The 26593-nt window shown below is 48.6% G+C and overlaps 5 protein-coding genes across 6 annotated transcripts; 4 read left to right on the top strand and 1 right to left on the bottom strand.

Moving 5' to 3' along the window:
* The first annotated feature begins 210 nt into the window (after positions 1 to 210).
* LOC6734263 (tripeptidyl-peptidase 2) lies at positions 211 to 5828 on the top strand. The gene is made up of 12 exons (XM_039292497.2): positions 211 to 531; positions 721 to 1057; positions 1117 to 1666; positions 1914 to 2468; positions 2845 to 2966; positions 3022 to 3178; positions 3241 to 3446; positions 3505 to 3668; positions 3734 to 3845; positions 3906 to 4901; positions 4963 to 5290; positions 5350 to 5828. Exons 1-12 carry the CDS (start codon positions 367 to 369, stop codon positions 5720 to 5722), a joined length of 4065 nt encoding a protein of 1354 aa, XP_039148431.1. The 5' UTR covers positions 211 to 366; the 3' UTR covers positions 5723 to 5828.
* Positions 5829 to 5963: 135 nt separating this feature from the next.
* On the top strand, positions 5964 to 15878 carry LOC6734262 (activated Cdc42 kinase-like). 2 transcript variants are annotated; one of them, XM_016182186.3, is made up of 8 exons: positions 5965 to 6102; positions 7264 to 7333; positions 7412 to 7811; positions 7868 to 8950; positions 9018 to 9754; positions 9816 to 10035; positions 14014 to 15327; positions 15385 to 15878. In XM_016182186.3, the coding sequence occupies exons 1-8, from the start codon at positions 6099 to 6101 to the stop codon at positions 15574 to 15576; spliced, it is 4020 nt and encodes a 1339-aa protein (XP_016027307.1). In that variant the 5' UTR covers positions 5965 to 6098; the 3' UTR covers positions 15577 to 15878. The 2 variants fall into 2 exon arrangements, with proteins under 2 accessions (XP_039148430.1, XP_016027307.1); XM_039292496.2 differs by lacking the exons at positions 14014 to 15327; positions 15385 to 15878 and adding an exon at positions 10250 to 13874 and having other exon boundaries at positions 5964 to 6102.
* On the bottom strand, positions 15876 to 20943 carry LOC6734261 (condensin complex subunit 3). Its single transcript, XM_002081254.4, has 7 exons — positions 20459 to 20943; positions 20212 to 20388; positions 19322 to 20136; positions 17746 to 19264; positions 17098 to 17679; positions 16883 to 17038; positions 15876 to 16600 (listed from the first exon to the last, which is right to left on the bottom strand). The coding sequence occupies exons 1-7, from the start codon at positions 20702 to 20704 to the stop codon at positions 16034 to 16036; spliced, it is 4062 nt and encodes a 1353-aa protein (XP_002081290.2). The 5' UTR covers positions 20705 to 20943; the 3' UTR covers positions 15876 to 16033.
* Positions 20944 to 21587: 644 nt separating this feature from the next.
* Positions 21588 to 24499, top strand: LOC6734260. Its single transcript, XM_016182187.3, has 4 exons — positions 21588 to 23126; positions 23182 to 23414; positions 23470 to 23866; positions 23929 to 24499. The coding sequence occupies exons 1-4, from the start codon at positions 21663 to 21665 to the stop codon at positions 24436 to 24438; spliced, it is 2604 nt and encodes an 867-aa protein (XP_016027306.1). The 5' UTR covers positions 21588 to 21662; the 3' UTR covers positions 24439 to 24499.
* Positions 24500 to 24958: 459 nt separating this feature from the next.
* On the top strand, positions 24959 to 26094 carry LOC6734259. Its single transcript, XM_002081252.4, has 3 exons — positions 24959 to 25152; positions 25225 to 25433; positions 25498 to 26094. The coding sequence occupies exons 1-3, from the start codon at positions 25074 to 25076 to the stop codon at positions 25813 to 25815; spliced, it is 606 nt and encodes a 201-aa protein (XP_002081288.1). The 5' UTR covers positions 24959 to 25073; the 3' UTR covers positions 25816 to 26094.
* Positions 26095 to 26593: the final 499 nt, after the last annotated feature.

Genomic DNA, 26593 nt, shown 5'->3' with positions numbered 1-26593 from the left:
ATAATTTGTAAACTAAAAATGAATAGATCTGAAAAGCCCTAAACTTGAATTTCCGCATGGCTCAGACTATGGAAACCTGATAAATTTATAAAATATTTATTATTAATTTCAATGCTCGAAAGTATACAGAAAGCAAATTCCAGTGTAAGGCTGTGTGACCGTTGTGCGCTTGATTTGGATTGGTATTTTTCCCAATACACTTGCCGTTCATCCAGCTGGACCATTTTTTTGCACTCAGATCTTGGTCTTACCAATCCGATTCTTCATTGAACAGCAACGAAGGAATTCGCAGAGAGTTCTGAGCGCAGCAATAGCAGCAAGAAGACTACCAACAAAGAGCAGAGCGACAAATCAGCGGAGAGCAGGATGGCCACCAGCGGTATTGTCGAGTCATTTCCCACGGGCGCACTGGTTCCCAAGGCGGAGACGGGAGTGCTGAACTTCCTGCAGAAGTATCCGGAGTACGATGGACGCGACGTCACCATAGCCATCTTCGATTCCGGCGTCGATCCCCGGGCAACGGGACTGGAGGTGAGTTGGCACTTTTTCGCACTGTCCATACCGGTTACAAAGAACTTGTACTGGTGATTCTAGTAATATTTACAATGTTTCGCCTTACCTATTTTATTATTATATTATTCCTTCTACTATGTCTCGACTTTTTCTTACACCCTTTTCTCATTATAACCGATCCAATTTCAACCTGCTTCTCCGCGACAGACACTGTGCGATGGAAAGACCGTTAAAGTAATAGAGCGGTACGACTGCTCCGGATGCGGCGACGTGGACATGAAGAAGAAGGTGACGCCGGATGAGAACGGCAACATAAAGGGCCTGTCCGGAAACTCACTCAAGCTGAGTCCGGAGCTGATGGCTCTGAACACAGATCCAGAGAAGGCGGTGCGGGTGGGCCTCAAGAGCTTCAGCGATTTGTTGCCCTCCAAGGTGCGGAACAACATTGTGGCCCAGGCCAAGCTGAAGCACTGGGACAAGCCGCACAAGACGGCCACTGCAAACGCCAGCCGCAAGATTGTTGAATTTGAGTCACAAAATCCAGGTGAGCTAAATGATTGATTACTTGGGGCAAAATGACAAACAACATATGTATCTTTGCAGGAGAAGCCTCAAAACTGCCCTGGGATAAGAAAATATTGAAAGAGAATCTAGACTTTGAGCTGGAGATGTTGAATAGCTACGAGAAGGTGTACGGCGACATTAAGACCTCCTACGACTGCATCCTTTTTCCCACGGCCGACGGCTGGCTGACAATCGTCGACACCACGGAGCAGGGCGATCTGGATCAGGCTCTGCGCATTGGCGAGTACTCGCGAACGCACGAGACCCGAAATGTGGACGACTTTCTTTCCATATCGGTGAATGTCCACGACGAGGGCAACGTACTGGAGGTGGTCGGCATGAGCTCACCCCACGGCACCCACGTATCGTCTATTGCCAGCGGCAACCATAGCTCCCGGGACGTCGATGGCGTGGCGCCGAATGCTAAGATCGTATCGATGACCATCGGTGATGGTCGACTTGGGTCTATGGAAACCGGCACGGCACTAGTGCGTGCCATGACCAAGGTGATGGAACTATGTCGCGATGGCAGACGGATCGATGTGATCAACATGAGCTATGGCGAGCACGCCAATTGGTCAAATTCCGGGTAAGCAAGTGCGAAAGGCCGGCGAAACTAATCCCAAAGTTGGTGATGTCTTTTAGTGGGTCTGGGTCGGATGAAATGCGTCGCAGAAGAAAGAAGATGTGTGCGTCTAGGTAAATTCCCTGCGAAATCCAAATATTCACACACTCCAATCCTCTTGTCTCCGACACGTTCCAGCCGACACACACCTAACTGATAACCATCAAAAGTCATGAAAAGAGACCTAATCTATATCTCTAATCTCTTGCAGCCGCATTGGGGAGCTCATGAACGAGGTTGTCAACAAGTATGGCGTGGTGTGGGTGGCATCGGCCGGCAACCATGGTCCGGCACTTTGCACTGTGGGTACTCCGCCGGACATCAGCCAGCCCAGTTTGATCGGCGTGGGCGCGTACGTATCACCCCAAATGATGGAGGCCGAGTATGCGATGCGAGAGAAGCTGCCCGGCAACGTGTACACCTGGACATCGCGAGATCCCTGCATCGACGGAGGTCAGGGCGTGACCGTGTGCGCTCCGGGCGGAGCCATTGCGTCCGTGCCCCAGTTTACTATGAGCAAGTCCCAGCTGATGAACGGTACCAGCATGGCGGCACCTCACGTCGCCGGCGCCGTGGCTCTGCTCATCTCCGGTCTGAAGCAACAGAACATCGAGTATTCGCCGTACAGTATTAAGCGGGCGATCAGCGTCACTGCCACCAAGCTGGGCTATGTGGATCCCTTTGCTCAGGGCCATGGCTTGCTCAATGTCGAGAAGGCATTTGAGCATTTGACGGAACACCGCCAATCCAAGGATAATATGCTCAGGTGAGTGCTGTGCACCACCAGTCAAAAGATTGAAACAAAAAATAACTTGCACCAAAACCGGTGTAATTACTTGACGTAAATCAAATCAACAATTAGATACAATCGGAATTATACCGGTTATTATTTCGGGTTTAATCTATTAAATCGAATAATTTCATATGCCTAGAGGCAGCGAAGTCTTATATGACAAATGATACTTTCTGGTTTTTATACCCGTTACTCGTAGAGTGAAAGGGTATACTAGATTCGTTCAAAAGTATGTAACAGGCAGAAGGACTATACAAAGTATATATATTCTTTATCAGGATCTGGTCAAAAAGAAAAGTTTTGTGAAATTCCAACCAAATAATAAATTCCTTTGGCTTTAATCCTTTAGGTTCTCCGTGCGCGTGGGCAACAACGCAGCCAAGGGAATTCATTTGCGTCAGGGCGTGCAACGTAACTTCGTCGATTACAACGTTTTTATAGAGCCTATCTTCTACAATGACAAGGAGGCGGGTAAGTAGAGACTATGGATCACCCAGTTCCAGCTCTTACCGTTCGATTTTTACAGATCCCAAGGACAAGTTTAACTTCAATGTACGGCTAAATCTGATTGCCTCGCAGCCGTGGGTGCAGTGTGGAGCTTTCTTGGATCTCAGCTATGGCACCCGCTCCATTGCCGTGCGTGTCGATCCCACTGGACTCCAGCCAGGCGTTCACAGCGCTGTGTAAGAAGCTCTCTAGCCAAAAATGCTTCCCTTCCTAATCTAAATTATCATAATTTATTCAGGATTCGGGCTTTTGACACTGACTGCGTGCAGAAGGGCTCTCTCTTTGAGATTCCTATCACGGTGGTGCAGCCCCATGTGCTGGAGTCGGATCAGAACACGCCCGTCTTCGAACCCGCCTCTTCCAAGGGAGACAACAGCGTGGAGTTTCAGCCAAACACCATTCAAAGAGACTTCATCCTGGTGCCAGAACGTGCTACTTGGGCGGGTGAGTGTTATTCCTTGAAATATGTTCACAAAGTGAGTCACACCTAATTCTTATGCAGAGCTTCGTATGCGTGTCACCGATCCCAATCGTGGCAAGGACATTGGAAAGTTCTTTGTACACACGAACCAACTTCTTCCCAAGCAATCCTGTCGTAAGCTTGAGACTATGAAGATCGTATCTGTTGGCTCGGAAAACGAATCTGTAATGGCTTTTAAAGTTAAGGTTGGTAAATCGATTGAAACCTTTCCAAGTCATTATACTGATTAAAACCCACATTTGTATAACAGTCTGGCAGGATTCTGGAGCTATGCATTGCCAAGTACTGGTCCAACTACGGCCAGAGTCACCTGAAGTACAGCTTGCGTTTCCGCGGCGTGGAAGCGCACAATCCCAATGCCTGTAAATTATTTGTAAAATGGTAATAGGTTTTGTCAAACTAAAGAAACCATTATTTTGTAGACGTCATGCATGCGGGCAGGGGAATTCATAAGCTGGAGATCGAGGCCCTGGTTGCCGAGGATGTGCAGCCCCAGCTACAGCTTAAGAATGCCGAAGTGGTGCTAAAACCGACCGAGGCCAAGATCTCGCCGCTAAGCGCCACCCGAGACGTCATCCCAGATGGACGTCAGGTGTATCAGAACCTGCTGGCCTTTAACTTGAACGTGGCCAAGGCCGCAGATGTGTCGATATACGCACCGATCTTCAACGACTTGTTGTATGAAGCGGAATTTGAGTCACAGATGTGGATGCTTTTTGATGCAAACAAGGCCCTGGTTGCCACCGGCGATGCCCACTCCCACACTTCGTTCACAAAGCTCGATAAGGGCGAATACACAATTAGACTGCAGGTGCGTCACGAGAAGCGCGACCTGCTGGAGAAGATCTCGGAGGCAAACCTGGTGGCCTCATTCAAGCTGACTAACCCGCTCACCCTTGATTTCTACGAGAACTACAATCAGTGCATCGTAGGAGGTCGTAAGTACGTCTCGAGTCCGCTAAGGCTGTCCACTCGGGTGCTGTATATCGCTCCTATTACCCAAGAGCGACTTACCAAGGCCAATCTGCCCGCTCAATGTGCCTGGCTAAGCGGCAATCTGGTATTCCCGCAAGATGAGGTCGGACGGCGCGTGGCTCAGCACCCGTTTACATACATCCTCAATCCCGCCGAGAAAAAGGCACACACGAATGGCTCGAGCAACGGTTCCAGCGCTGCAGGATCCACAGCTACAGCAGCTGCTGTCACCACTGCTAATGGCGCAAAACCGAAAGCTCCGGCGACTCCACAAGCGGCCACCTCGGTGACCAATCCTGCGGCCGGCGATGGAATTTCTGTTCAGAACGACACTCCTGTGGACAGCACAGGCAGTCCCGCCTCACCCAAAAAGGGCAAGGCCAATGCCGACGACTATGCCGAAAGTTTTCGCGACTTCCAATGCTCGCAGATTGTCAAGTGTGGTAGGATTGTAAAAAATAGAGCACTGTTTTCTGATTAGTTTAACATGCGATCTTCTTACAGAATTGGAAATGGCAGAGAAAATCTATAATGATGTGGTGGCTGCCCATCCCAAGCATTTGCAGGCAAACCTGCTACTTATCCAGAACATCGAGTCCAATCAGCTGAAGTCGCAACTGCCGCTGACCTTCGTCAATGCTCAAAAGACATCGCCACCAGAGGCAGGCGAGAGCGCCGACAAGCAAAAGGAGGATCAAAAGAAACTACGAAGCGCCCTGGAGCGCATTGTTAAGCTGGCCGACAAGGTGATCCAGGAGACTGATGCTGAGGCACTACTCTCCTACTACGGTCTGAAGAACGACACTCGTGCCGATGCAGCCAAGATAAAGACGTATGTTGTGTAATTGGGATAGGCATTCCAGTCCAGAAATGAATCCTTCTCTTCTTTAGCAATATGGACAAACAGAAAACCACTCTCATTGAGGCGCTATGCAAGAAGGGAATTGCTGTGGCCAAGCTAGCTGTTTTAGACGACTGCATCAAGGATAGCCTGGCTGAGATCAACGATCTGTATACCGAGATTATCAAGTTCGTGGACGCCAACGACTCCAAGGCCATCCAGTTCGCCCTGTGGCACGCCTATGCCCATGGCCACTACGGTCGCATGTACAAGTACGTGGTGAAGCTGATCGAGGAGAAGCGCACCCGCGATCAATTCGTGGAGCTGGCCGCCATCAACGGCGCCCTGGGTCACGAGCACATCCGTACTGTCATCAACCGTATGATGGTCACTGCCTTTCCCAGCAGCTTCCGTTTGTTCTGAGCACTTTCCGACAGAATACGCAACAAATATTCACGCTTCGAAGCGATCATTGTTTTTTATAACTAATGTAATCCATATTTATATGAATAAATGCTATTAACTGAAATTCAATATTGTAAGTCATTTAAAGTACATTATTAAATTTGACTAAGGTTAATGATTCGGGGAATCGATAAGAAAGTTCAGAAAATTTAAAAATAAGAATAAAACAATTTAATTGAGAAGTACTGAAATTTAAAATCCCGCCAAACCGTTACAACGTCGAACATATCATTTTCCAGCACTGGGGCCTGGTAATTGAGCCGACTCCGCGTGACGGTCATACTTATTGCAGCAAAAAAACAAAAAACAATGCAGACGCACACGCGAGTGTAAAATGGGTAAGTTTGACAGAAAAAGAGCTGTTTAAAACTGGAAAATTGTCTTATTGTGCGGCTAATAATATGAACTCGTTGGTGACATGTGAAAAGTGCAAGAATAACGACTTCCAACTGCAGTTTCCTGCTACGTAGTTGCGATGAGGCTTCCGCCTGCGTGTGCGAGTGTGTGTGTGCGTGTATGTATTGGCCGATCGATTTTATTTTGCATATTCAAGGACAGCGAAGTCCTGCGGGAAAGTGCGGCCGGGATTAGAGGGAACGGGAATCGGGGCGGCGCCGGAAACTAGAGCGAGCTCCCGGTCCCAAACCGAATGACTCAGTAATCGCCCATGAAATTCCCGGGACGATATCAGCTCCGCAATCTGTGTACATGCATTTGTTGCTTAAGTTCCACCCCGCATCCCAGTGCCGCTTCCACTCCCACTCCAACCTACCCCTTGCCCACCCACTGTGTCAACTCCGGAGAGGACAAACAATGGCCCCTTGCAGCCGGATGACAAATGCGGGTGCAGCGACATCAAGAAAGAACCTTCGAATCTGGCGACGCGACTATCAGATACTCTTCTTAACTTAGTTTGCCTATGACACTAAAATAATTTGTAATTGGATCAATCAGACTAATTCAACGTACGTAAACAGTACGACCAATGAAAGTTTAACTTTTATCCACCCAAATAGATTACTTAATATGAACATTAGGTTCTGGTTAGGATTCAATTGGAGTGGCACATCTAGTTAGATATTTTGACATAAAATCATAAAACTTCCGAAAAACTCACCTTCAAGAGGAGGAACTGGGTGAGGGTTGTATACATTTTATGAGAGAGTGTAGGGTATAAAATAAGGCAATCGGAATTCTGTGTCAATGTGCTCACGTACTCCTGTGTGAGAGGATGGTGGGGATGGTGGGGGGACGGGGGCAGAACTTTTGGGTATTCAGGAGATGTGTGTGTTTTATTTTATCATATTCAAAAAACCATCTGCGTTGGCGGATCGATCGTTAAAGAAGTTATTTATTGCATAGGGTATTCCCCCTACTCGCTCTTCACTTCAAAGATAAGGGCCCCCGAGATTTGGTCTTGTGCGGTCGCTTATATAGTATCTATATAATATATACCCACGATCTTAATGTGTTTATTTTTGTACATTCCCCCGTTCCAGAGTATCCACAAATTGATTTATACGAATTCCTCACTGAGTCCGAACTGCAGCAGTACTACAATGCCGTCAAGTGAGTGACCCAAAAAGCGGAAGCACTTCCCCCCTGTCTTCAACCGAACTAACTCATTATACTTTTTACTCCCCGCAGAAACGAATTGAAAATAACGAACGCGGCCCAATTTAAGTATGCAGCGGACGAGGATTTACGTTTCATCGGGCTCTCGCGCCCGGAAATCCGGAGGCTGCGTAAGTTCTACGAGAAGCATTTTCCCCACAGCTACCTCAGCAAGATCAAGCGTCTGCTGCAGGCGCCTGGCACTATGGTTAAGCGGGAAGAGGCGCCCGGCGGTGGAAGTCAACTGGCGCTGGATGGCAGCAGTGCCTCTGCATGCTCCTCTCTGGCCGCCAAGAACGGAGCCAGTTCTCCGAGCAAGGTGCCCAATAACAAGCACATAATACCGGCGGACTCCATTAGTGTAAACAAACAGTTGGGAACCGGCGAATTTGGGATCGTCCAACAGGGAGTCTGGTCCAATGGCAGCGAACGGGTGAGTCCAGATCAGTTTTCACCAACTTCAAAATTGTTATCGTCCATCTTTGACAGATCCAAGTGGCTATTAAGTGTCTGTGCCGAGAGCGCATGCAGTCAAATCCCATGGAGTTCCTTAAGGAAGCGGCCATTATGCATTCCATCGAGCACGAGAATATCGTGCGCCTATACGGCGTTGTCCTGGCCACTGACTCCCTCATGCTGGTCACTGAGCTCGCCCATCTGAGATCACTGTTGGAATGTCTCAAGGATTCGGGACTGAGAGTCAGTTTCCTCACCATTCCCACGCTCTGTGAGTTCGCCTTACAGATCTGCAATGGAATGCGCTACTTGGAACAGAAGCGCCTCATCCACAGAGACCTGGCGGCGCGAAATATTTTAGTCTTCAGCAAGGACAAGGTCAAGATCTCCGACTTTGGCCTGTCGCGGGCACTGGGCGTGGGCAAGGACTACTACAAGACCAACTTCAACGTGAATTTAAAGCTGCCGATCGCATGGTGTGCGCCCGAGTGTATAAATTATCTGCGGTTTACAAACGCCTCAGATGTGTGGGCCTTTGGAGTGTGCCTATGGGAAATGTTCTCCTACGGCTTTCAGCCCTGGGCGGCACTTACCGGCTTGCAGATCCTCGAGGCCATTGATGCACCCAACTACCAGCGGCTTGAACAGCCCGACTGCTGTCCCAGCGAGTATTATACATTGATGATGAAGTGCTGGCAGGATGACGCTGCCAAGCGACCGCGCTTCGGTGAAATCTATGACCAACTGCCCGATATGAAGCCTGAGCAGCTTAAAGCTGTAGTGAATTGCACAGAACCCAAAAAGGACCATCTACTTTATCGCCAGGGCGATATTATAAGCGTTCTAGACCGCAACACGGGCACACCCTTCTGGAAAGGAGTGCTTAGCACTGGCAAGACAGGCTACTTCAACCCCTCCAACACTGTGGCATTCCTCGAAGGTCTGCCCAGCTCCACGCGTGATTCATTTAGCCGGGTGAGTGACCACAGAATCAGCAAGCGCAAGCTGCGCACCGAGATGATATCGAAGCCACAGAACGACTTTAAGCACACCGGCCACGTTGGTATTGATGGAGCAACATTTGGAGACATCGCATTCCTAGGAAGTTCGCAGAATGTGAGTCCTGTGATCCAGACAATTTCCTTCCGTTTACTAATATGTAATTGTTTACTATTTGTTTCAGTACAATCACGTGCCCAAGCAGATAGTGACGCCCTACAAACCCTCGGAGGACATTGAACAAACACCTCTCCTACTGCCGCCCACGCCCACGAGTCCCGACTCTCTTCAGACTGCTAGCGGGTATTTCCCAGAGGGTGCCAACAGCGGAGGCGCCATGGGCACCTCCATGAACCCCACATTCATTCCATCCGCCGAACACACGCCTAAGCTGATAGCCACCAACGGCCAGAGTTCATTCGACTTTGCCAGCGGGTCTACAAATCCGTTCTTTCTTAACAGAGGAGACGATGAACTGGAGTTTGGCCTGCACAACAACAACTATGGTGCGGATGGTAAGAGTGTCCATTCGGAAACGGGCTGGCGTCCCACCTCTCGAAGTATTGTAGATGATCCTCATGAATACCACGAGATATCCGATGATGAGATAGCGGCTGACAAGCTGGACTTTGGGCCCTCGCTGCTAGACGAGATTAACTCGATGTTTGGATCGATAAGCGCTGCTACAGGCAGTCATCCCAAGTCGCCCGGATTTGATCATGTGAACAGTAAAAATGAGATTACGGAAATGTCCGCCAAATTGGGTCAAAAAAGTGGTGACACCAATGGTAATAAACATGGCCATGGACTGCTGCCCACGCTCTCGAAAAAGAAATCGTCGGGAACTGTGAAACCTATTTCTGTGAAGGATGAAAAGATTCTCAACCATGCCATCGAGATAGCCAACGAAATTAGTGCTAGGTGAGTTGGACACTCTAAATATTTGTTAAATAAACTTTAATTAAAACGCTTATTGTTTTAGGTCGATGATTGATCTGGTCTCTGATCAGACACCTGTCATCCACAGTCCTAAGCGCAAATTTAGTTTCAGGTTTCCGCACTTGAGTAATAACGGAAGCGGTGACAAGGCTGGTGGATTAGGAGCCAGCGGCTCTGCCCACACGCCCACCCATGGGAATGCTTCGCCATTTTCCAAAAAAAAGAATTTCACCGAGGAACTGCAGAGCATTCCGGATATACAGGTGAGCCCTTTAAAGAGTGCAATCAGTTTAGTTACCCAGTACTGCTATGCCACCGATCTCCGGTTTTAAAATGGATTCTAATCCTTGAGTTTTGTCTATACTTTGCTCTTTCTCCTTCATCTACATCGTTGCCCTTTCATTTCCCCTTTTGCGTTTGCGTTTGGCATTTTGTTTTGGTTGTTTTCTCGTTTTGCTCCTCCATTGAACCGAGCAGCGTTTCCGTTCGCTGAGCGAAATTAAAAACAGCACCGATCTACGTGTACCCATCTTTGACAAGGAGAGCTCCGATTTTCTATTTCAAAAGTCGCGCGAGATCCTTAGCAGGCCATTAAATCTGGAACGTGAGTGCGCGGATGAACAGCCGCCGAAGAGTATTGACGACAATATCATGGACATTGAAAACACACTGAAAGCGCTCAACTTGGACTTCATGCACACCTACACAGAGTTAGATAAAAGCGACTCCAACGACACGATCCTTAACGACCAGCTGCCGCACATGGCCAGTCTGGACGACGGGATCAGCAGTGCTACCGGAAGCCTAAAGTCAGCGGTGTACAGCTACAGCAACGGCGTGCAAACCATGTTCGATTTTAATGCGGCCACCAGTCACCTAGACAAGCACCTTCAGTACATGCATAACCAGGCCCAGCTGGTAAGCGCCGCTGCCCCCATCGATCCCAAGCCTATGGATGACAAACGGTCGAGCACTCCAGACACGGGATTCGCCTCGCGCGACACCAACATCTCGTTGTCGCGTCGTAGCAGTCAAAAGTCCAGCTACAGTCCTCAGGAAAGTTTTCATTTTCCTTTAAAGGGCGAGCCCCTATTTAGCGCGCCACCAGTGGTTATGTCAGGAGGATATGCCAGCCTCAAGGATGAGCTCGGTTACGAGAGATTCGGAAACGGAGCCACCAAGCAGATGCTGGCCAGCGCCTCGCCCATTAAGTCCGGAGTGGGCTTGAATGCTAGCAGTGGCTCTGTTTACATGGGATCCAAGGGCTACCGCCAGCGTTCAACATCATTCAATGAGAGCTTCCATCCCATTTCACCGGTTCTCTCTGAACCGCCCCAGCGGGAGAGGGGCGTGATCCAGCGACAAGTGAGGTTGGAGCAGCAGCCGCCTTTGCCACGACGCTCCGCCTCGTATAAGCCCCGTTCGATCAGAGCTCGCACTCTAAGGCGATTAAGTTACAATCCAATGACCCTGGACTCGAGTTCATCCAGCGGCGAGGAGCCTGTCAAGCCAAGCCTGGCCCGTTCCGAGTGCGACATCCGCGCCAGAGTGGCGGCCAGCTCGAATTCGTCGTTGGGAAGACGGCGCCGGGCGGGAATGAATCGACAGGTGCAGTCCGCATGCCACGACGAACGTGAGGTTATCATATCACCTCGACAAATGTACGGATCCAATTCGAGCATCAAATCGGCGCCGCACTATAATATTGGAGGGCAAAGACGCAGCTTTCACAGAGGAGGACCTGGTGTTATGGGTGGTGGGTATGAGCAGTTCCAATACGACGAGCGCATTTACGATTTTGGAGGTCGTGGTCCGGGCAATAACTACAACATGGCCAAAGCGAGTTATTTGAGTTCTAGTCAAAAGCCAAGTTATCTTTTAAATGGATCCGAATTGCCCGGATCCGGGTCGGGCTCGTCTTCAGCTGCTTCGTCGGCAGTGCAGGCCACCTACAGGCCAGGAGCCGGAACCACTATACAGCGACCAATGAGCGGTGGAGCTGCGCTGCACGAGTTCGATATTAGTCGTCTGACGGGAAAGAGTCCCACTTCCACCAACTTCGTGGGAAGTTCGCCCGAAGAACTGAAACAGCGCCAGCTTTCTGTGGGCTCCCTACAGACGCCGAATAACAAGGTAGCGAAGCCCCAGCGACCCACGGAATTCCACTGGCCGGAGAAGATACATGCATCGGCGGTAAAGCAGCACGAGATGCACTGGCGACAGGTGCACCAGCAGCAGTCGCTGCCCACAGCATCGATTATCACAGCAGCGGTTGGTGGAGCAGTTTCGGCCCGAAGATCTAGTGATAGCTCTTCCTCGTCGAGCACCGAGAGCGGGGATGAGTTCCAGTTCCGACGCGAGTTCGTGGCGCCGCGAATTCCGCCCAGTCCGGCTCCATAACTAAGGAAAATGCTGAAATACGTTCTCAATTTACTGTTTGGCAATGTGATGTCCGATTAGGCGATGGCGATGAGGAGATGGAGAGATGCGAATTGAATCCGGAAAGTCGTGGTCACGAATGGATGCTCCGCAAGGAGCTTGGCGATGTTGTGTTTGTGCTACTGTCTGTGTGTGAGGAAGGGAGCGTAGAGTGTTGGCGTCGAAGAGTAAATTGTAGAAGTATTTACAGCGAATAGATTATATATTTTTTGGATTTGAATTTTTTGAAGCGAGATGAGAGTGTGCCTTATAGGAAAACACCGAAGACCTCTCAGAACAGATAATAATGATGTGCAGATCAGCTGCATACCTTCCAAACTTCCATTACATCATCTATCACACGGTTCATCATCACCAACAGCTAAACTCTATTGTATCAATAAAAGCGGTTTTCTTTTTCCAGTTCGATAAAGTATGTGGAAATATAGTGGTCTGTATTTAGATTTGGACTTCTGAAACTAATTGTAAAAGGCCCTAATTCATCAAATTCTATCTAATTTGAAAAAGCTAACACCGCGAAAGTTTTCTCCGCATTTCTCAAACAGAAAATAAATTAATAGCCTTACGTCAATATACCAAACGTTTCTTCAACTTTTCACTACAAACTAGCATATATAACAAAGATAATGGCTTCCAAACGGAATAGAAAATGTTCAAGAATTTTATAAAATGAAACCCAACAAGAGCTTGGTTGTCGAAAACAGTATTGCAAGGCACACGACAAACACGAAACACCTACACTTTTTGAGGGGAATCCAACTAGACAGGGTATTATCCATTGCCGGTGAGAGCTGAGTCCTTAGAGCCCACGGCAGTTATAAGTCACACACAGACACTGAAAACAACTAGACAGACAGACAGTCACCCACACAAAACTGTTGACAATCCTCACAACTTGTCCACATCCAAAGACATTCGTCGGAGCAAGAATCCCGTACGGATTATGTGCCATATCCTGACGCTTGCATTTTTTATGAAACCAAAGCTAAAGCGAAACCAAAAGCAAAAACCTAAACCAAAACCAAAACCAAACAAGTTAGACGATACCGAAACCAAGAGAAGCATTTACGCTCACTTTAACTAGAGTGTCGAACCCTAAGTATCTTTAAGATTGAAGATTGAAGAGTTAAGTATTGGCATACTAACCAAAATTAAACCGAAAGCAAAACTAAAATAACCTTCAATTGAATTGCCGACGGCTGCAAAGTGTCGAACGTTTTTGATAACCTCACTAAGAATATATTATATGAATTAAACTTACTAAAAGATTTTCGCATTCTATGCATTTATGGATAACATTAAAATGAGAATATTATATACAGATTATATATACACCTACCTAAATCTAAATCAACCTAATTATATGTATACAAATATTTAGTACGAAGGCCGTAATGTAAGCATTGCGAAACATGATATTCTAAACTATGCGTTTGAAGCGTTTCAACCCAGAGAACATTAAACTAAAATTAAAACCAAAATTTACTCGAGTATTATACAAGAAACCCCAAAAGTAAACTAAACTACATTTAACTAAGCGACAACTATTTAAAAAACAAAAGAGTTTGAATTCTAAGAACCAAACAAGTTAATTGGTAATCAAAAACGAAATTGTTGTGCATATTTAAAGGGATTCAATAAAAAAACTAATTCTGAATTTCAATATTTCTGGCGTTGGGTCTTGCGATTGTTTAGGCTTCATTCACTTCCCCTATGCTTTAGTTATTATTGTTTTGTATCCCTACATTATCATTTTGTACAATTTCATTTCCATTCACTTTATTCCCACCCCGCCAAAATAGTCGCTGATCGGCAAGGAGGGACTGGAGGCCTACAACAGCCTGATCGAGCGCAAGGCCCTGCTGGATATTGGTCCCAGCCCGGCGGCCACCTTGCTCCGCCACCTGGACACCGACGAGTTCGATCTGCAAAGCCTTCACCAGTCGCAGCGCCCAATGACATTGCCCACTCGGGGTGCCACCCAGCGGGTGCGCAAGGCGGAACTGGCCGCCGGCTTGAGTCGGCACAATGACGAGAACTCGAATTCGTTGGAGGCTTGCGAGAGTCCCAGCTACATGACCCACGGCAGCTACAAGTTTCCCGAGGCACATCCGACAGAACAGCTTCCGGAGCCGGAGTCGCCGAACCCCATACCCTTGCCGCCGCGCGAGGGCAAAAAGCAGGTGAAGACCAGCACCAAGCGGCATGTGCGCAAGTATCCGTTGATAATCCCAGCCAACGGTCTGCAACGCACCCTCAGCAAGCTGACGGACTTCGGTGACGAGGCTGGGAAATCACCGGAGATCTCCACCTCTTCCCAGCCACAGCCAGGACGAGCCATCGAAGTAGTGGCTGCTGTCCGGCCGAGTGGCATGCGACGTCCATCGCTACCTTCGGAGCGGGAATACGAGAACATGCCGACAGTCGGTAAGGAATCTGCACACACCTACCAGAACTTGGATAAGCTGACACCCGCGGATGCTGCCGGATTAACGGATACAGCTTCGCTGCAGTTCGAGTCCATCCTGGAAGCTGACACCAGTAAGGAGGGCATTCTGCAGTCGCCGGATGTTACCGACGGATTCTACAACTTTTCCATTCAGAAGGAGCACTACAACAAGGGCAAAGACGCCGAGTTTGAGGCCACTCAGATATCCGGCCTGTATGTGAACGATGACGAGCTTCGTAACCTGGACATCGAGAGCAGTCGTCGCACTGCCACTCCAGGCAGCAGTTGCAGCGCTTTGGAATCGGAGCACAGCCAACCAGACGCGTTGCCGTCAACAGAGACTGCGTCGGAAGTGAGTCGTTTCTCAAGTGTGGACAATGAGCTGGCTGGAAATGCCCTATTCAAGAAGGTTCGAGCCTCCGTGAACATGGCCATGAACAGAAAGTCCATTGCCGAAACCAGCCTAACCAGCAACCAAACAGGAGGGGCTTCTGTCAAGCCCCAAACTGAAGCAGAATACTTTGCAGCCACCGCCGCCCGACTGGCGGATTCCAATTCGGTGAGCTGTGAGGACCTGCTGGAGTTCTCTGACAAGAAGCCCAAGGGTTGCGAACGAGGTGTGGACTCGGACGAAGTGCGCATCATGGTGAAAGTGCTCGGCAAAGATGTGAGTTCACTGTGCATTAAGAAGCAGATATCATCTAATCAATTGTTTATTTCACAGAGCACGCCAAATCGTTGCTTGGGTGCCCTGGAGTTCATCAACTGGGACGTGCACAAGTCTATCAAGCTCATCAAGTTGCAGAACCTGGTTAGCGAGGCCAATCTCAGCCTCGAAGCCTCCTTCGAGGCGCTGCAGCAGCACGAATGGGATCTACACACAACGGCCCACAAACTAAATGGCCTTAAACTTTAAATACTCCTTTAAGGCCCCCACTTCTGGATCGCCATGATCTGGTTTCAACGACCGCCGTTGCCTTAACCTCATAACTATCGTTTCTAATTTGTAGGCTAAGCATGGGATAGGCTTAAGTAATTTGGAACTAACGTAATCACTGCTCGGCATTGGCTGCCTTCATTCGGATCTATAGAATCTCAGCATGTACTTATTCACGCATGCTTGGTCTGCATGCAAGTAACCAGCATCAAATATACATTTATGCACATATGTAGACATTTTCAATAAATTATAAACATTTAATATACGGCCATCAGTAATTTTCATGTTAAATTATTTAACGATTTATTTTTATACTTTATACTACTACATAATTTATACATATTTTACACAAACAAACGGGTACGCAACTTAACGCTAACGAACGAACACAAAACACACAACGTGAAACTATCAGAATGAGTTTGGGCTGACGCTATTTCCGCCTGCTGCTGCTGCGCTTGCCGTCCGTGCTCATGGACAAAGCCACTGCCCGCGTCACGCGCTTCGGCGTGGAAACTTGCAGTTGGCCGCCACTGAGGTTCATCTCCAGGGACATCCGCTTACGGGTCATGACTTTGGAATTTATCCGCTGTGCGCGCGCCTCGTTTCGCGTGGTCACCTTTGGGGTGCTGGAGCTGGGGCGGGATCGTATTAGAGATATCGTCTTCTTGATCGTCTTTTTGGGTTTCGTTGACTCTGGTTTAGCTTCAGACTCTGAATCTGTTGTCGAGTCCAGCTGAATAACAATCACAGGAGGTACTTGGTTCTCCTTGATCGATGAGGTGCTGTCTGTGGGACTGTTCGTGTTTTTGGCCATCTGCTGTCGCCGGGTACTCCTGTTGTCTAGGCGTTGCTGCTTCCGCCGCGGCGAAACGCGGGGCGAAGAGAGAGCCGTTGTATCACTGGACCGTAGTGATCGGGAGTTGGAATCTGACGGACTTCGCCTCAGCACTCTTTTCCGTCCGTTTCTTAGAGGCGTTTCCAGATGAACGACCTTTCGCTGATGATAATTAAAACGAAAAAAATAATGTAAAAAATACCCTTTTGCGATGTGAGATTATTGTGCTTTCTATAGTACAGCTTTCCAATTGCAAAGCGAAGCAAGTGGTGCATCACTAATTCTAAAGCTCTTAAAGGAAACTACAATTTGTGTTTAGTTTTAAAAACATTTGTTGATTGTTAATGCCGATTGCAACTTTTCTCTTAAACTAAACAGCGAGTAGGTGGTGCGTATGTCCTTTGGGAGTGCCTAGAGCTGCAAGCGCAAGCGCCTCATACTCACTTTGCTAACTGGGTTGGGCGTGGACTGGGATATGGAAGTGCTGGCGGCTTTTCTGATGCGCAGCGAGCGGATGCGTAGGTAGCTGGCTTCGTGTCCTCCTTTGGGACTGGGTGAGGCGGCAGTGGGCGATGCTTCGATCACCTCTGAATCGTTTGACTTAAAGAGAAATTAAATGTTAAAGACTGTGGTTGTATGAAGAAGAGCCTTTCTCTTACCTTGTTTGCTGCATTTGGACTTTCGCTTATCTCCTCGTCGGATGATTCTTCCTCAGTGGAGAGCTGCTTTTCCGGTGTCTTCGACGACCGGGCCATCGCCATTTCGAGGCGACGTCTCATTTGCGGCTGGCGTAAATTTCGCTTGGATGTCTCTACCGCTTCCGACTCAGTGCTTTCCTCTGTACTGGGAGACTGCGGTCCTAACAAACTCTCGGCTTCTGAATGGCTTATGGCCATTGAGCGACGCAGGTGACGTATTCCCACAATGTTATCTTTCCCAAAGGTGGTTACAATGGGTTCCGGGACTGGCGCTGGCGGTTCGGCTGCTTTTGGAGTTTCAGTAGCGTCTACTGCGGTTATGGCAGCAGGTTGCGTCACATCGTTCGGAGATTCTTCGGTAACAGGAGCTTGCGACTGTGCTGGCACTGCAGTTTCCGATTCTGCGGTGGTCACAGTAGCCGTTTCATACTCTTCATCACTTTCGCCTTCATCCCGATTCCGACGAGGTGGCGGATTGAAACTGCCGTTTACCACCAGCTTGAAGTTCTCAATGCACTTGATCATGCGCGGATCTAATTCGCTCTGAAAATCAAAAGGAGTCAGGTAAGCAAGCCCAGAATATTAAGGGATTCACAAAGGAGTACTTACAGCAATCAGATTATCCGCCAGCGCAAGTAGTTCAGCCTTCACCTCCGGACCGTTGAAAACGTTTATTGCGAGATTTGTTAGCTCCTTGGCCAGTAGACGGCACATATCTTTGCGCTCCGTAAAGTAGTTTTGAATGTATTGCAAAAAACTTATCGCTATTTTGTTGTGGATATTCGTTTGTGGCGTGCTCATCTCCTGCACGGTCATTTCGATGAAGAACTTGGTCAAGTGTTCGGGTTGGACGCCGTGAAGCGGCGAGTCAAAGTTGCAGGTCCAAACGGTGGGTAGGAAGCACGGCTGTAGGAGATTATGCTTGTTCAGGCGTCTCAGCTCTTCAAAGAATAAGCCCAGCACCTGGTTGATAACGGGCTCGGTGTTTGGGTTAAAGTACCGCTTGAGCAGTAGTTCCAACACATCCGTGCGATCGTCGACGTGGCCTCGGAGCACTAAGCGACAGAGGCCGCGAACGATTGCCATCCCCACACCTCTGTGCTGCACTCGCTCCAAATAGTGTCCCAGTACCACGAGGATGTCACTATTCTGCTCGTTGTTCTGCGACTGACTGCCATCGTCGTCATCGTATATCTCCTGCATCGTGTACAGTTGTCGCCGCTTTGTCTTTGACAGCGAACATCCGGTCTGGTTAAGATCGTTGAAGTAATCCACACCATAGCGATCCAGTAGCTCTAAAATGCAATTGGCCGACGCTTCGCACAGACGGACGTTGTTGTTTTTGCAAAACTGCACCACCACCACCTCGAAGACCTCCCTGCTGTAGGACTCGTAGAAAATGCTAAAGGTGGTTCCGCATTTAATGGACCACTCAAAGATGTCTACTTCGGCGCACGGTAGGTAACGGCAAATGAAGTCCTTGTACAGCTGGCAAAGACTTGGCGTCAGCTTGTGGACGTGCGGCGATGCGGTCATGTAGTAGGAGATGTAGAGACCCTTCAGCACGCGCTCTTGCTTGGAGAGCTTCGGGCGGGCGGGCATTTCAATCACGCCGTGCTTCTCCAGCAGCGGCCTAATTAGTTCGGTGTACTCTTCGGTGACAGCGATCTTTTCATCGTTTACGGACTGCGCCCGAATGTACTCCCTCTGGCGCACATAATTACCCTCCAGTTCTTCCAACTCAAGAATTTTAACTTTCAGGGAAGAGATCTTCATCTTTAGTGGAGTGTCCAAGTCGTCCAGCAACTTATTGATCAAACTTCGATCGTGAATCAGGTCGTTCTGCTTGTTGTTCAGTTCACACAACTCGTATATGATCTCGATAAAATACTGTATACGATCGTTAGTATCAGTGATCAGTTGCTCCATGCAGCGCACCAGCACGCGCACGATCTTGTGGTCTAATAGGCAGTCTTTCAGCAGGTTGGTGATCAGCAGACGCATATTTCCGCGTCCGATCTCGTCGCCTAGATCGTAGGTCTCTAATATCTCCACCAGCGAGAGGAGCATGTTCTGGAACTCCACCTGAGCAAATTTGTCCATATCGGGCTTTTGAAACTGACAGAATCTACAACGGAATACATTTAATACCAACTGGCGGCAATTACTAGATTCTGTGACTTACTTATCCATATAGGTGCAGAAAACACTGAGTTCCGGCAACAGCGATTCGATTTCGGGCGCTTCCGTCTCCAGATATTCGCTAAGACACTGCCAATATAACAACAGCTCTACGGTTACTGAATCGTGTGGGATGCAGCGGTGCAGCTCGCAGTCATCGCTTAACGGGAGTTGATCGATGAGTTGCCGGAGGTCCGTTTGCTCGAAGATCACTCTAAGCATTTGCTTGGCCACGCGTCGGAAGCGCAGAAGCTCTTCTTCATTCGAGTCCAGCTTGAGAGCCGCTATCAGAGCGACGTAGTTTTGCTGGTAGGATTCAATCCACGTCTTTAGCATGAAATTGATCACTGTTTTGCGCACGGTTGCCGATGTATCGTTAAGTCCCTGCTCCAGCACGGTAAGCCGCTGGGCCACCTTGTAAGAGCGTACCGGGTAGTTGCACATATTGACGTAAGTGTGTCGGCGCACCTTCTCATCGACATCCCAAAGCCGCTCAAGGATGTGCGGAATGGTAATGTAATTTCGGCCCATGCACGTGATGATGCACTGACGCACGTTGGGCGAGGGATCGGAGGTGAGGTGGTACATGTACGCGCCCACGACGACGTCGCTGGGATTGTCTGGATTTTGAAGGCGCTGCATGGCCAACACGGCCTGTTTGCGAACACTGGCGGACACATCCTTTACCCGGTCCAGCATTGCTTCCAGTATATCATCGCACTGGTGGTCATCTAAGGCGGCATTGGGTCCGAGCTCTTTAAGTATGAGATTCACAAAGTAACAGATGCGATAACGTATGTGCGGGTTGCTCGAATAGGTCTGTGGGGCGGAGAAAACAAGGCACTAGCATAAGAAACACAATTCGACAGCACAGTAGGTACAGTAGACACTCACCGTAAGCAGCCAGTGAAAGGTATCGCCCAGCATGGGCTCAGTACCATCCGAATCTGAGCTGGTGACGAAAGTGGCGCAGAAGTTGAGGGCCATGTTGGCGTTCTCATTGCCCTCCTCAGCCCCCAGGACCGCTTTCAACACGTTGATGAAGGCATTGCGAAAGGACTCGTGTCCCATCTGTCAGAAATGAACAGGGTTACACCGTAAAATCCCAGATTTAACATACAGGAATTCCGACGCCACTCACCTTTGCGTACAGTTGCTGCATCTCCTTTGAGTAGCGCTTGTGCAGGGATTCCTTGAGCTCGGCTTGTCGCATTATCGCGTACATGAGTTCCGCGGATGCGTCGGAGGTGGTGGCCACGCTCTGATCCTCGTTTTCCTTCTCACCATCCTTTTTAGACTTTTTGGTGGCCGCCGGACGCTTTTTTCCTCCCGCTGCCTTGGTTTTGGGTTTTTCCTTCTCGCCCGCCTTCGCCTTTGGTTTGGCCATTCCGAATAGTTTATTCTGTTTTATGTGGTCCGCAGCCAATACTAGATTTCCGTTTTTTACGGTTTAATCTTGAAAACTGTTTTCAAATTGCATCAAACGATAGCGAGACAAACAAGCGTCGCGTTATTGCTTTCTCTTCATTCCACCCCCGTTCGCTTGTCAAATTCAAATGATGCGTATGTATTTTTTAGTGTATTTCTGGTGTTAAGATCGATAGGTGTGAACGTTGCCTATCGATTGCTGTGCTCCATTTTAAATTTAACGGAATTATGTATACACACACATTTTCGTTTCAACAAACATTCCGATATTTTAATGATGATATTAATATCATCATTTGCTGCGTTAAAGCTGGTGAACTGAGCGTATAACTGTTATTCATTTTTTTTAATAAAAACTGTTAATTAGCATAGCACTTAAAGCCATATTTAGAATCAAGTATACGATTTTTTGCTCTACTCATCATTTTCTAGAAGCAATTGGGATTTTACAAAGGGTGGGTTTCTAAGAGGAAGGGGGATATTACAAAACAAAGATTTATCTTCCAAATGAAAAATATAGCTGGCAGATAAGAAATTACCCAAAGGGGTTGATGTACGTTTAGGCTAAATATCAGACACGTCTTAGGATTTGATGCACAATTACGGATTATGTATACAAAATCGCTGACCCACACAAAGATTTCCAGATTTTCGGAACTTCTTTTTCCGAATTCCGAAAACTGATGATCAATTATAGTTTACGCCATTACTAACCAGTCAATAAATGTATATTGTTGCATACTTTCAGGCTCAAAATTAGAAAATTAAGGCGCAAATTAAGAAATATCGTAATGTAGTACCAAAATCATATATTTAAAATAAAAGCTAGCTAGAGAGAAATTGTCATTTGATAAATGTTTATTTTCATATATAAAATATACTAATAGAGCCTAGTGTCGCGCGAAATCTCTTCAAACATGTCGCGAATATCGAAGCGCGTCTACGAGGCGAAGTCTACTTACCCGGATCGCACCAAGTCCGAGGAGAAGTCCTTCACGGAAGTGAGTGTGCCGATCAAGAAGCTGGATACGGCGCTGCTTCTCCTGAGCTCAAAGGAGGAGTGCGTCCTGCTGACCATTTTCAGTCACATTACGGACTTTGCCCGCCGCCAGGATGTGAATGTGCTTGAGCTGAAGGCCCATCGCTTGTTGGAGCTGCTGCTGGAGAAGGATCTGTTCATCGCGTCGGAGAACACGATGATCCGCCGCTTTGCTCTGTACTTGCTCACTGCTCTGCTAGACAACACGGACATGTCCACCTACGAGCCAGAACAAGCGGAACAGATCCTGGAGCTGGCGTGCAGATTCTACATGAAAGAGGTGGACGACTTCTGCATCGAGTACTTGACGTATATACTCAATGTGTGCCTGAAGGATCCCCAGATGGCACATGGCATTGTCGAGGCCACCGAGTTCCTGGAGAAATTTAAGTTGGTGTTCATAAGCTCGGAGAATCCGGACACCGTGTTCAACTCGATTGAGGCACTGCATCGGATGCTGCTAGTCCAGAGTGCAGATCAAATGCTGGATTTTACAACTCAGCCGGATTTTCCGGTGGATCGTATTATCTGTGAGGTTACCAACGAGTTCCAGGAGATTCGCAAGGCGGCCCTTAAAACGTTGAAGACACTGCTGGCGGACACTGGCGACGATAGCGTCTTCGAGGCACTGAATCGTTGCTACTTCGTGCTGGAGCAGTTGGTCAAGGTGTTCTGCGAGAGTCCACAGGGGCCGGAGGCTGCCGATGTCATCGAGGTTCTGGCCACAGCTCTGCGATCCGAGAAGATGACCAAGCTGTTCTTCGAGCAGAACCTGTTCGACCAGGTTGTCGAGCAGGTGCGCAATCACATGGACCTGATGCCTCTGGAGATGCGCTGCACCATCATATCGATTTTCGCTGAGACGGCTCAGTACGAGCAGTTCCTACCAAGGATGCACAAGGCCGAAATCGCAGACATGTTCCTCACCTGTTTAATGCAGAACAAGCCGGCTCCGGCTGCCTTCGTCATCCAGGGACTGCATCGCATGTCACACCATCCGGAAGCACTGCGTCGAATTGTGGCCGCGTATCAGGAGGGAGCAATTCGCAAACTGGTGGCCATCCTCATGTCGCCGGACGTAGCTATAAAGGCTCGGGAGCAGGCGGGAGAGTTTCTGTCCCGTCTTCTTGTGGCTGCCTTCCGCGAGACAGCTGCCCAGTTGCAGGAGCAGGACATCGCTGTTGTTCTCACCGCGGTCATTGCGCAGGGACAGCCCACTCTGTCCATTGATCTCATCCTATCGCTGCTGACGATCATCGAGAGCCTGGCCCAGAACGAGGAATACCGCACGATCCTCGGCGAGTATAGTTCACTTACCGAGCAGCTTGCCCAGCTTCTAATGGTGATTAGTCTAAGATTATTGTGTATCTCCCAACCTTACCTTGAAGTGATTGCAGCGTTCCTTTGCCCACTCCATCCTGGTGAACAACATCTTCCGGTGCCTGTGCACTCTGATCGACGAGGCTCCAGTGCGTGAGACATTGCTGGCCAACTACATAGTCTCCTCCATGAAGCGGGCCCTCAAGTCCCTGTCCAATCTGGTGAAGACCTCGGTGACCAACTTCATTCTACAGACCACGCGCTTTAACGAGTTCATAGATGCCTACATCGACCGTGGAATCATGGAAGTGTAAGATATAATCTGCTTGTCACTCGAGTGTACTTGAACCCTTCATCTATTCCAGATTGTTGGATTTCCAGAAGCACGCCTTTTGCATTTCCACCTGGGGCCCGGCCATCGAGAGCATCCTGTCCAAGTGTCCCACGATGAAGTTCGCCATTCGCAACTGCCTCACCTTCACGGACATCACGGCCGGCAAGGATTTCTATGTGTCGCGCAGAAAGTTTGAGGACTTCCGCAAATTTCAGGACATTCTGCGCAACGATTGCTCGCCTTTGGATGCCGTCCTGGTAATGAACTTTGATCGTCCCAAGCCGAATCAGAACGATGTGATCGCCGTGCCGCTGCGCTGCTTGAGCACGATCACGGACTTGCCTGGTGATCAAGGTTGGGGCTACTGTAAGCGACCTGGAGATAACAACTTGCCGCAGTATTTGGAGGCACTCAATCAGACACTAGCGGTGGGTTGACCTCATCCTGTCATTACTACCTTATACATATGATTTATTGTAACTTTTCCCAGATGCACGGCTTGGTGGAGAATCCCGAGCGAGTGCGTCGCACAATTGACTTTGAGAACGTGGCCAAGCGGAGCAAGCTGATCGCCCAGGCGGTGAACGCCGTCATGGGCGAGAATCTCAAGATTCTGGACCTTAACTCAACGGAGGAGTGCTGCCGAAACACTGTCCGCTGTCACCTGCAAGAACTGCGCCACGTGCTGCACACCAACTTCATTCCACTGGGCATGGTGCGCAGTGGCTGCCAGTTCGAGCGGGCCATCCTCTTCAAGGGATTGGCCGACCAGATCGGGCTGCCCTGCACCTTGCAACGCAGTGTGGACGGCCGCATGCTGTATAACGAATTGCCACTGCCCTTGGAGCCGGAGAAGGATGTGCACTGCGACAAGAAGACGCTTAAGTACATGCCCTGGAGGATGCTGCGACCCACCCACGTGGTGGACCTCCTCTACAACGTGGGCGAGCTGTATCCCATGCAGAGTCGCCAGGCGCTGCAGTACCTGCGCCTCTACTAGTTCCCAGTTTCTGGCCCTAACTCCATGATCTCTGTTGCGCACGCAAAATTATCCTGTCCAATTGCTTCTCATATGCTGTATGCATGTTTATTAAAATTGTTTTATCGGGTATGCCTGTTGTTGTCAAGTCGATTATTTTGTTATAAATACACCATTTAAGTTTAAATGTAATAAAACAACTGATATGGCAAGACCTGGCAAGATCTCTGGTGGGATCTAATGGAATCTGATGGGATCTGTTGGGTTCTGGGCTGCGGACTCTGAGATCTGGATCCGGTGTTTCACTAGTATTTTAGGGAATGGAATTTACCAGCAATACAACTATTTTTTAAAGTAGATTACATATTTAAATAAAAGAATTATTTTCGATTGGTCGTCCGAAAATCACATAAAAATATTAAGAATAGCGGTATCTATCTATCGATAGGAAAAAGTAATACTTCTGAAAATCCTGGTTTGCATCCCGACTACTTACGGATGCCACTGCGCATGTCCTTCCCCTGTTGCACTGCGTCTGACATTCGTGGTCCAAGTGTCAGATGGCGAGCAGTGGGGTTCAAGGAATGAGGAGCACGTAAACAAGAGAACCTCGGGCCACGTTAGATTAGCCAAGGGATTGGGTGGCCAGCAGCAGGATGATCCGGCCCTTCGTCACGTTGCTCTACTTCCTGCTGACCAGTTCGTCCATCGTGTTCACGGCCTGCGTGAATAATGGTGAGTCCTGCCACAGGGCGACCTTGGCGTAGAAAAATCAATAACATCTCCCATGTCATCTCCGATGTCCAGTGACGGGCACCAGTTCACCCGGACCCGGACCGAGTACCTCGCTGACCAGCGGGCACATTCACCGCACGGCGGCAGCCATCGAAAGGGTGAACAAACTGTGGTGCTTCGCCTGCCACACGATGGATGACGGGGAGGCCTGCGTGGATGTGGCGGTGCGGAACGATTCCGCATTGATGAAGAAGTGCCAGGGCGAGGAGTTCATCTGCATGGTGAGTGGCAAAGGGATTTGATCTATAGTTCTTAAATCACTAACCATATCCCACTCAATGCCAGGTCAAGCGATTCTCGTACACCACCAGCACGGAAAACTCCACGAGTTCGCCCAAGATGTGGTCCCTGGACCGGCGATGCACCGCCAACTGTGAGCCCGGCTGCATCATCATTGGCGAGCGGACCAAGCTCTATTCCTGCACCTCCTGCTGCGAGGAGTCCTTCTGCAATACGGGTCGAGGAGCTGCCTCCGGAATCTTCCATCGCGAGGACACGGGTATCGGCACAAGGCTCTTTTGGCTGGCCGCCCCCTTTTTGGTCAACATGTCGCTGGTCCTGTACAAACGGCACGCCGGCCACGTTCTCCTCAAGCTGCAATAGACCGCCGGGTCACCTCACAGAATTTACGGGCACTCAGCGCTCTCGATGAAGGAGCTCCACACTGAACTCAACTCCACTAAATGCCAAATCCTAGCTAACTTTAGTTCGATCTCTTCTGCAATGTAGATAGGCCATCATGTTGCCGGGTGATAAGAAGAGCCACAGCGAGTTCACACCCAACAAAAAGGGGAAATCCTGAATTGGACCCTTGTTTCTGTAGGCTAGTACTAATATTATATTTTACCATGGATAATTTTAATTAAAAATAGATTTCCCAGATATGGTTGGGTTTTGGCTTTTAAGTGGTTGATACAATTACTTTGCTGCTCGCAGATATCTTTAATATTACACATCTAAGTTGAGATAACAACAGAAGCTAATGATTACCGGATGTGCCTACAAGATTGTAATCTAAAGCAATGAGTTAAAAAATGACCTTGCAGTTGGAAAATATTACGTTTTTGGCCTTTTTCGAAAAATAATGGCAAAATTTACGGTAAAAATCTGAGTAAGGAGTATCTCATAGTTGATACATTGGCCTTCTGACCATATCGTGTGCATAGTTCTTTTTAGGAATTTAGTTAGGTGGTTCGGCCATCAACTACCACGGAATCAATCAATTAATTATTTTGAAGTTTTGATTTTTATCCAGGAACTGAAACGCATTTCAAAATTGCTGACTTATAAGCCAGCTTATTACATTAGATTACCAGCTATAAGCACATCAATTAATTGCCATCCAGGTCTATTTCCTTCGGCGATTGCTTATCCCTATGCA

This window comes from Drosophila simulans, chromosome 2R (genome assembly GCF_016746395.2).
Source record: "Drosophila simulans strain w501 chromosome 2R, Prin_Dsim_3.1, whole genome shotgun sequence".
Classification (NCBI taxonomy): Eukaryota; Metazoa; Arthropoda; class Insecta; order Diptera; family Drosophilidae; genus Drosophila; species Drosophila simulans.
This window is presented reverse-complemented; position numbering and strand designations above follow the sequence as displayed.

Coding starts and splice junctions, on each gene's coding strand:
- LOC6734260 (XM_016182187.3), top strand. CDS start 21,663: ATGTCGCGAATATCGAAGCGCGTCTACGAGGCGAAGTCTACTTACCCG. Junction 23,127..23,181: donor AGCTTGCCCAGCTTCTAATG/GTGATTAGTCTA, acceptor AAGTGATTGCAG/CGTTCCTTTGCCCACTCCAT. Junction 23,415..23,469: donor GACCGTGGAATCATGGAAGT/GTAAGATATAAT, acceptor CATCTATTCCAG/ATTGTTGGATTTCCAGAAGC.
- LOC6734262 (XM_039292496.2), top strand. Junction 8,951..9,017: donor TCCTAGGAAGTTCGCAGAAT/GTGAGTCCTGTG, acceptor TATTTGTTTCAG/TACAATCACGTGCCCAAGCA. Junction 10,036..10,249: donor AGAGCATTCCGGATATACAG/GTGAGCCCTTTA, acceptor TGAACCGAGCAG/CGTTTCCGTTCGCTGAGCGA.
- LOC6734261 (XM_002081254.4), bottom strand. CDS start 20,704: ATGGCCAAACCAAAGGCGAAGGCGGGCGAGAAGGAAAAACCCAAAACC. Junction 20,137..20,211: donor CCTTTCACTGGCTGCTTACG/GTGAGTGTCTAC, acceptor TCCGCCCCACAG/ACCTATTCGAGCAACCCGCA. Junction 16,601..16,882: donor CGCCCAACCCAGTTAGCAAA/GTGAGTATGAGG, acceptor AATTATCATCAG/CGAAAGGTCGTTCATCTGGA.
- LOC6734259 (XM_002081252.4), top strand. CDS start 25,074: ATGATCCGGCCCTTCGTCACGTTGCTCTACTTCCTGCTGACCAGTTCG. Junction 25,153..25,224: donor CACGGCCTGCGTGAATAATG/GTGAGTCCTGCC, acceptor TCCGATGTCCAG/TGACGGGCACCAGTTCACCC. Junction 25,434..25,497: donor GCGAGGAGTTCATCTGCATG/GTGAGTGGCAAA, acceptor ACTCAATGCCAG/GTCAAGCGATTCTCGTACAC.
- LOC6734263 (XM_039292497.2), top strand. CDS start 367: ATGGCCACCAGCGGTATTGTCGAGTCATTTCCCACGGGCGCACTGGTT. Junction 2,967..3,021: donor CTACAATGACAAGGAGGCGG/GTAAGTAGAGAC, acceptor CGATTTTTACAG/ATCCCAAGGACAAGTTTAAC. Junction 3,669..3,733: donor TAATGGCTTTTAAAGTTAAG/GTTGGTAAATCG, acceptor TTTGTATAACAG/TCTGGCAGGATTCTGGAGCT.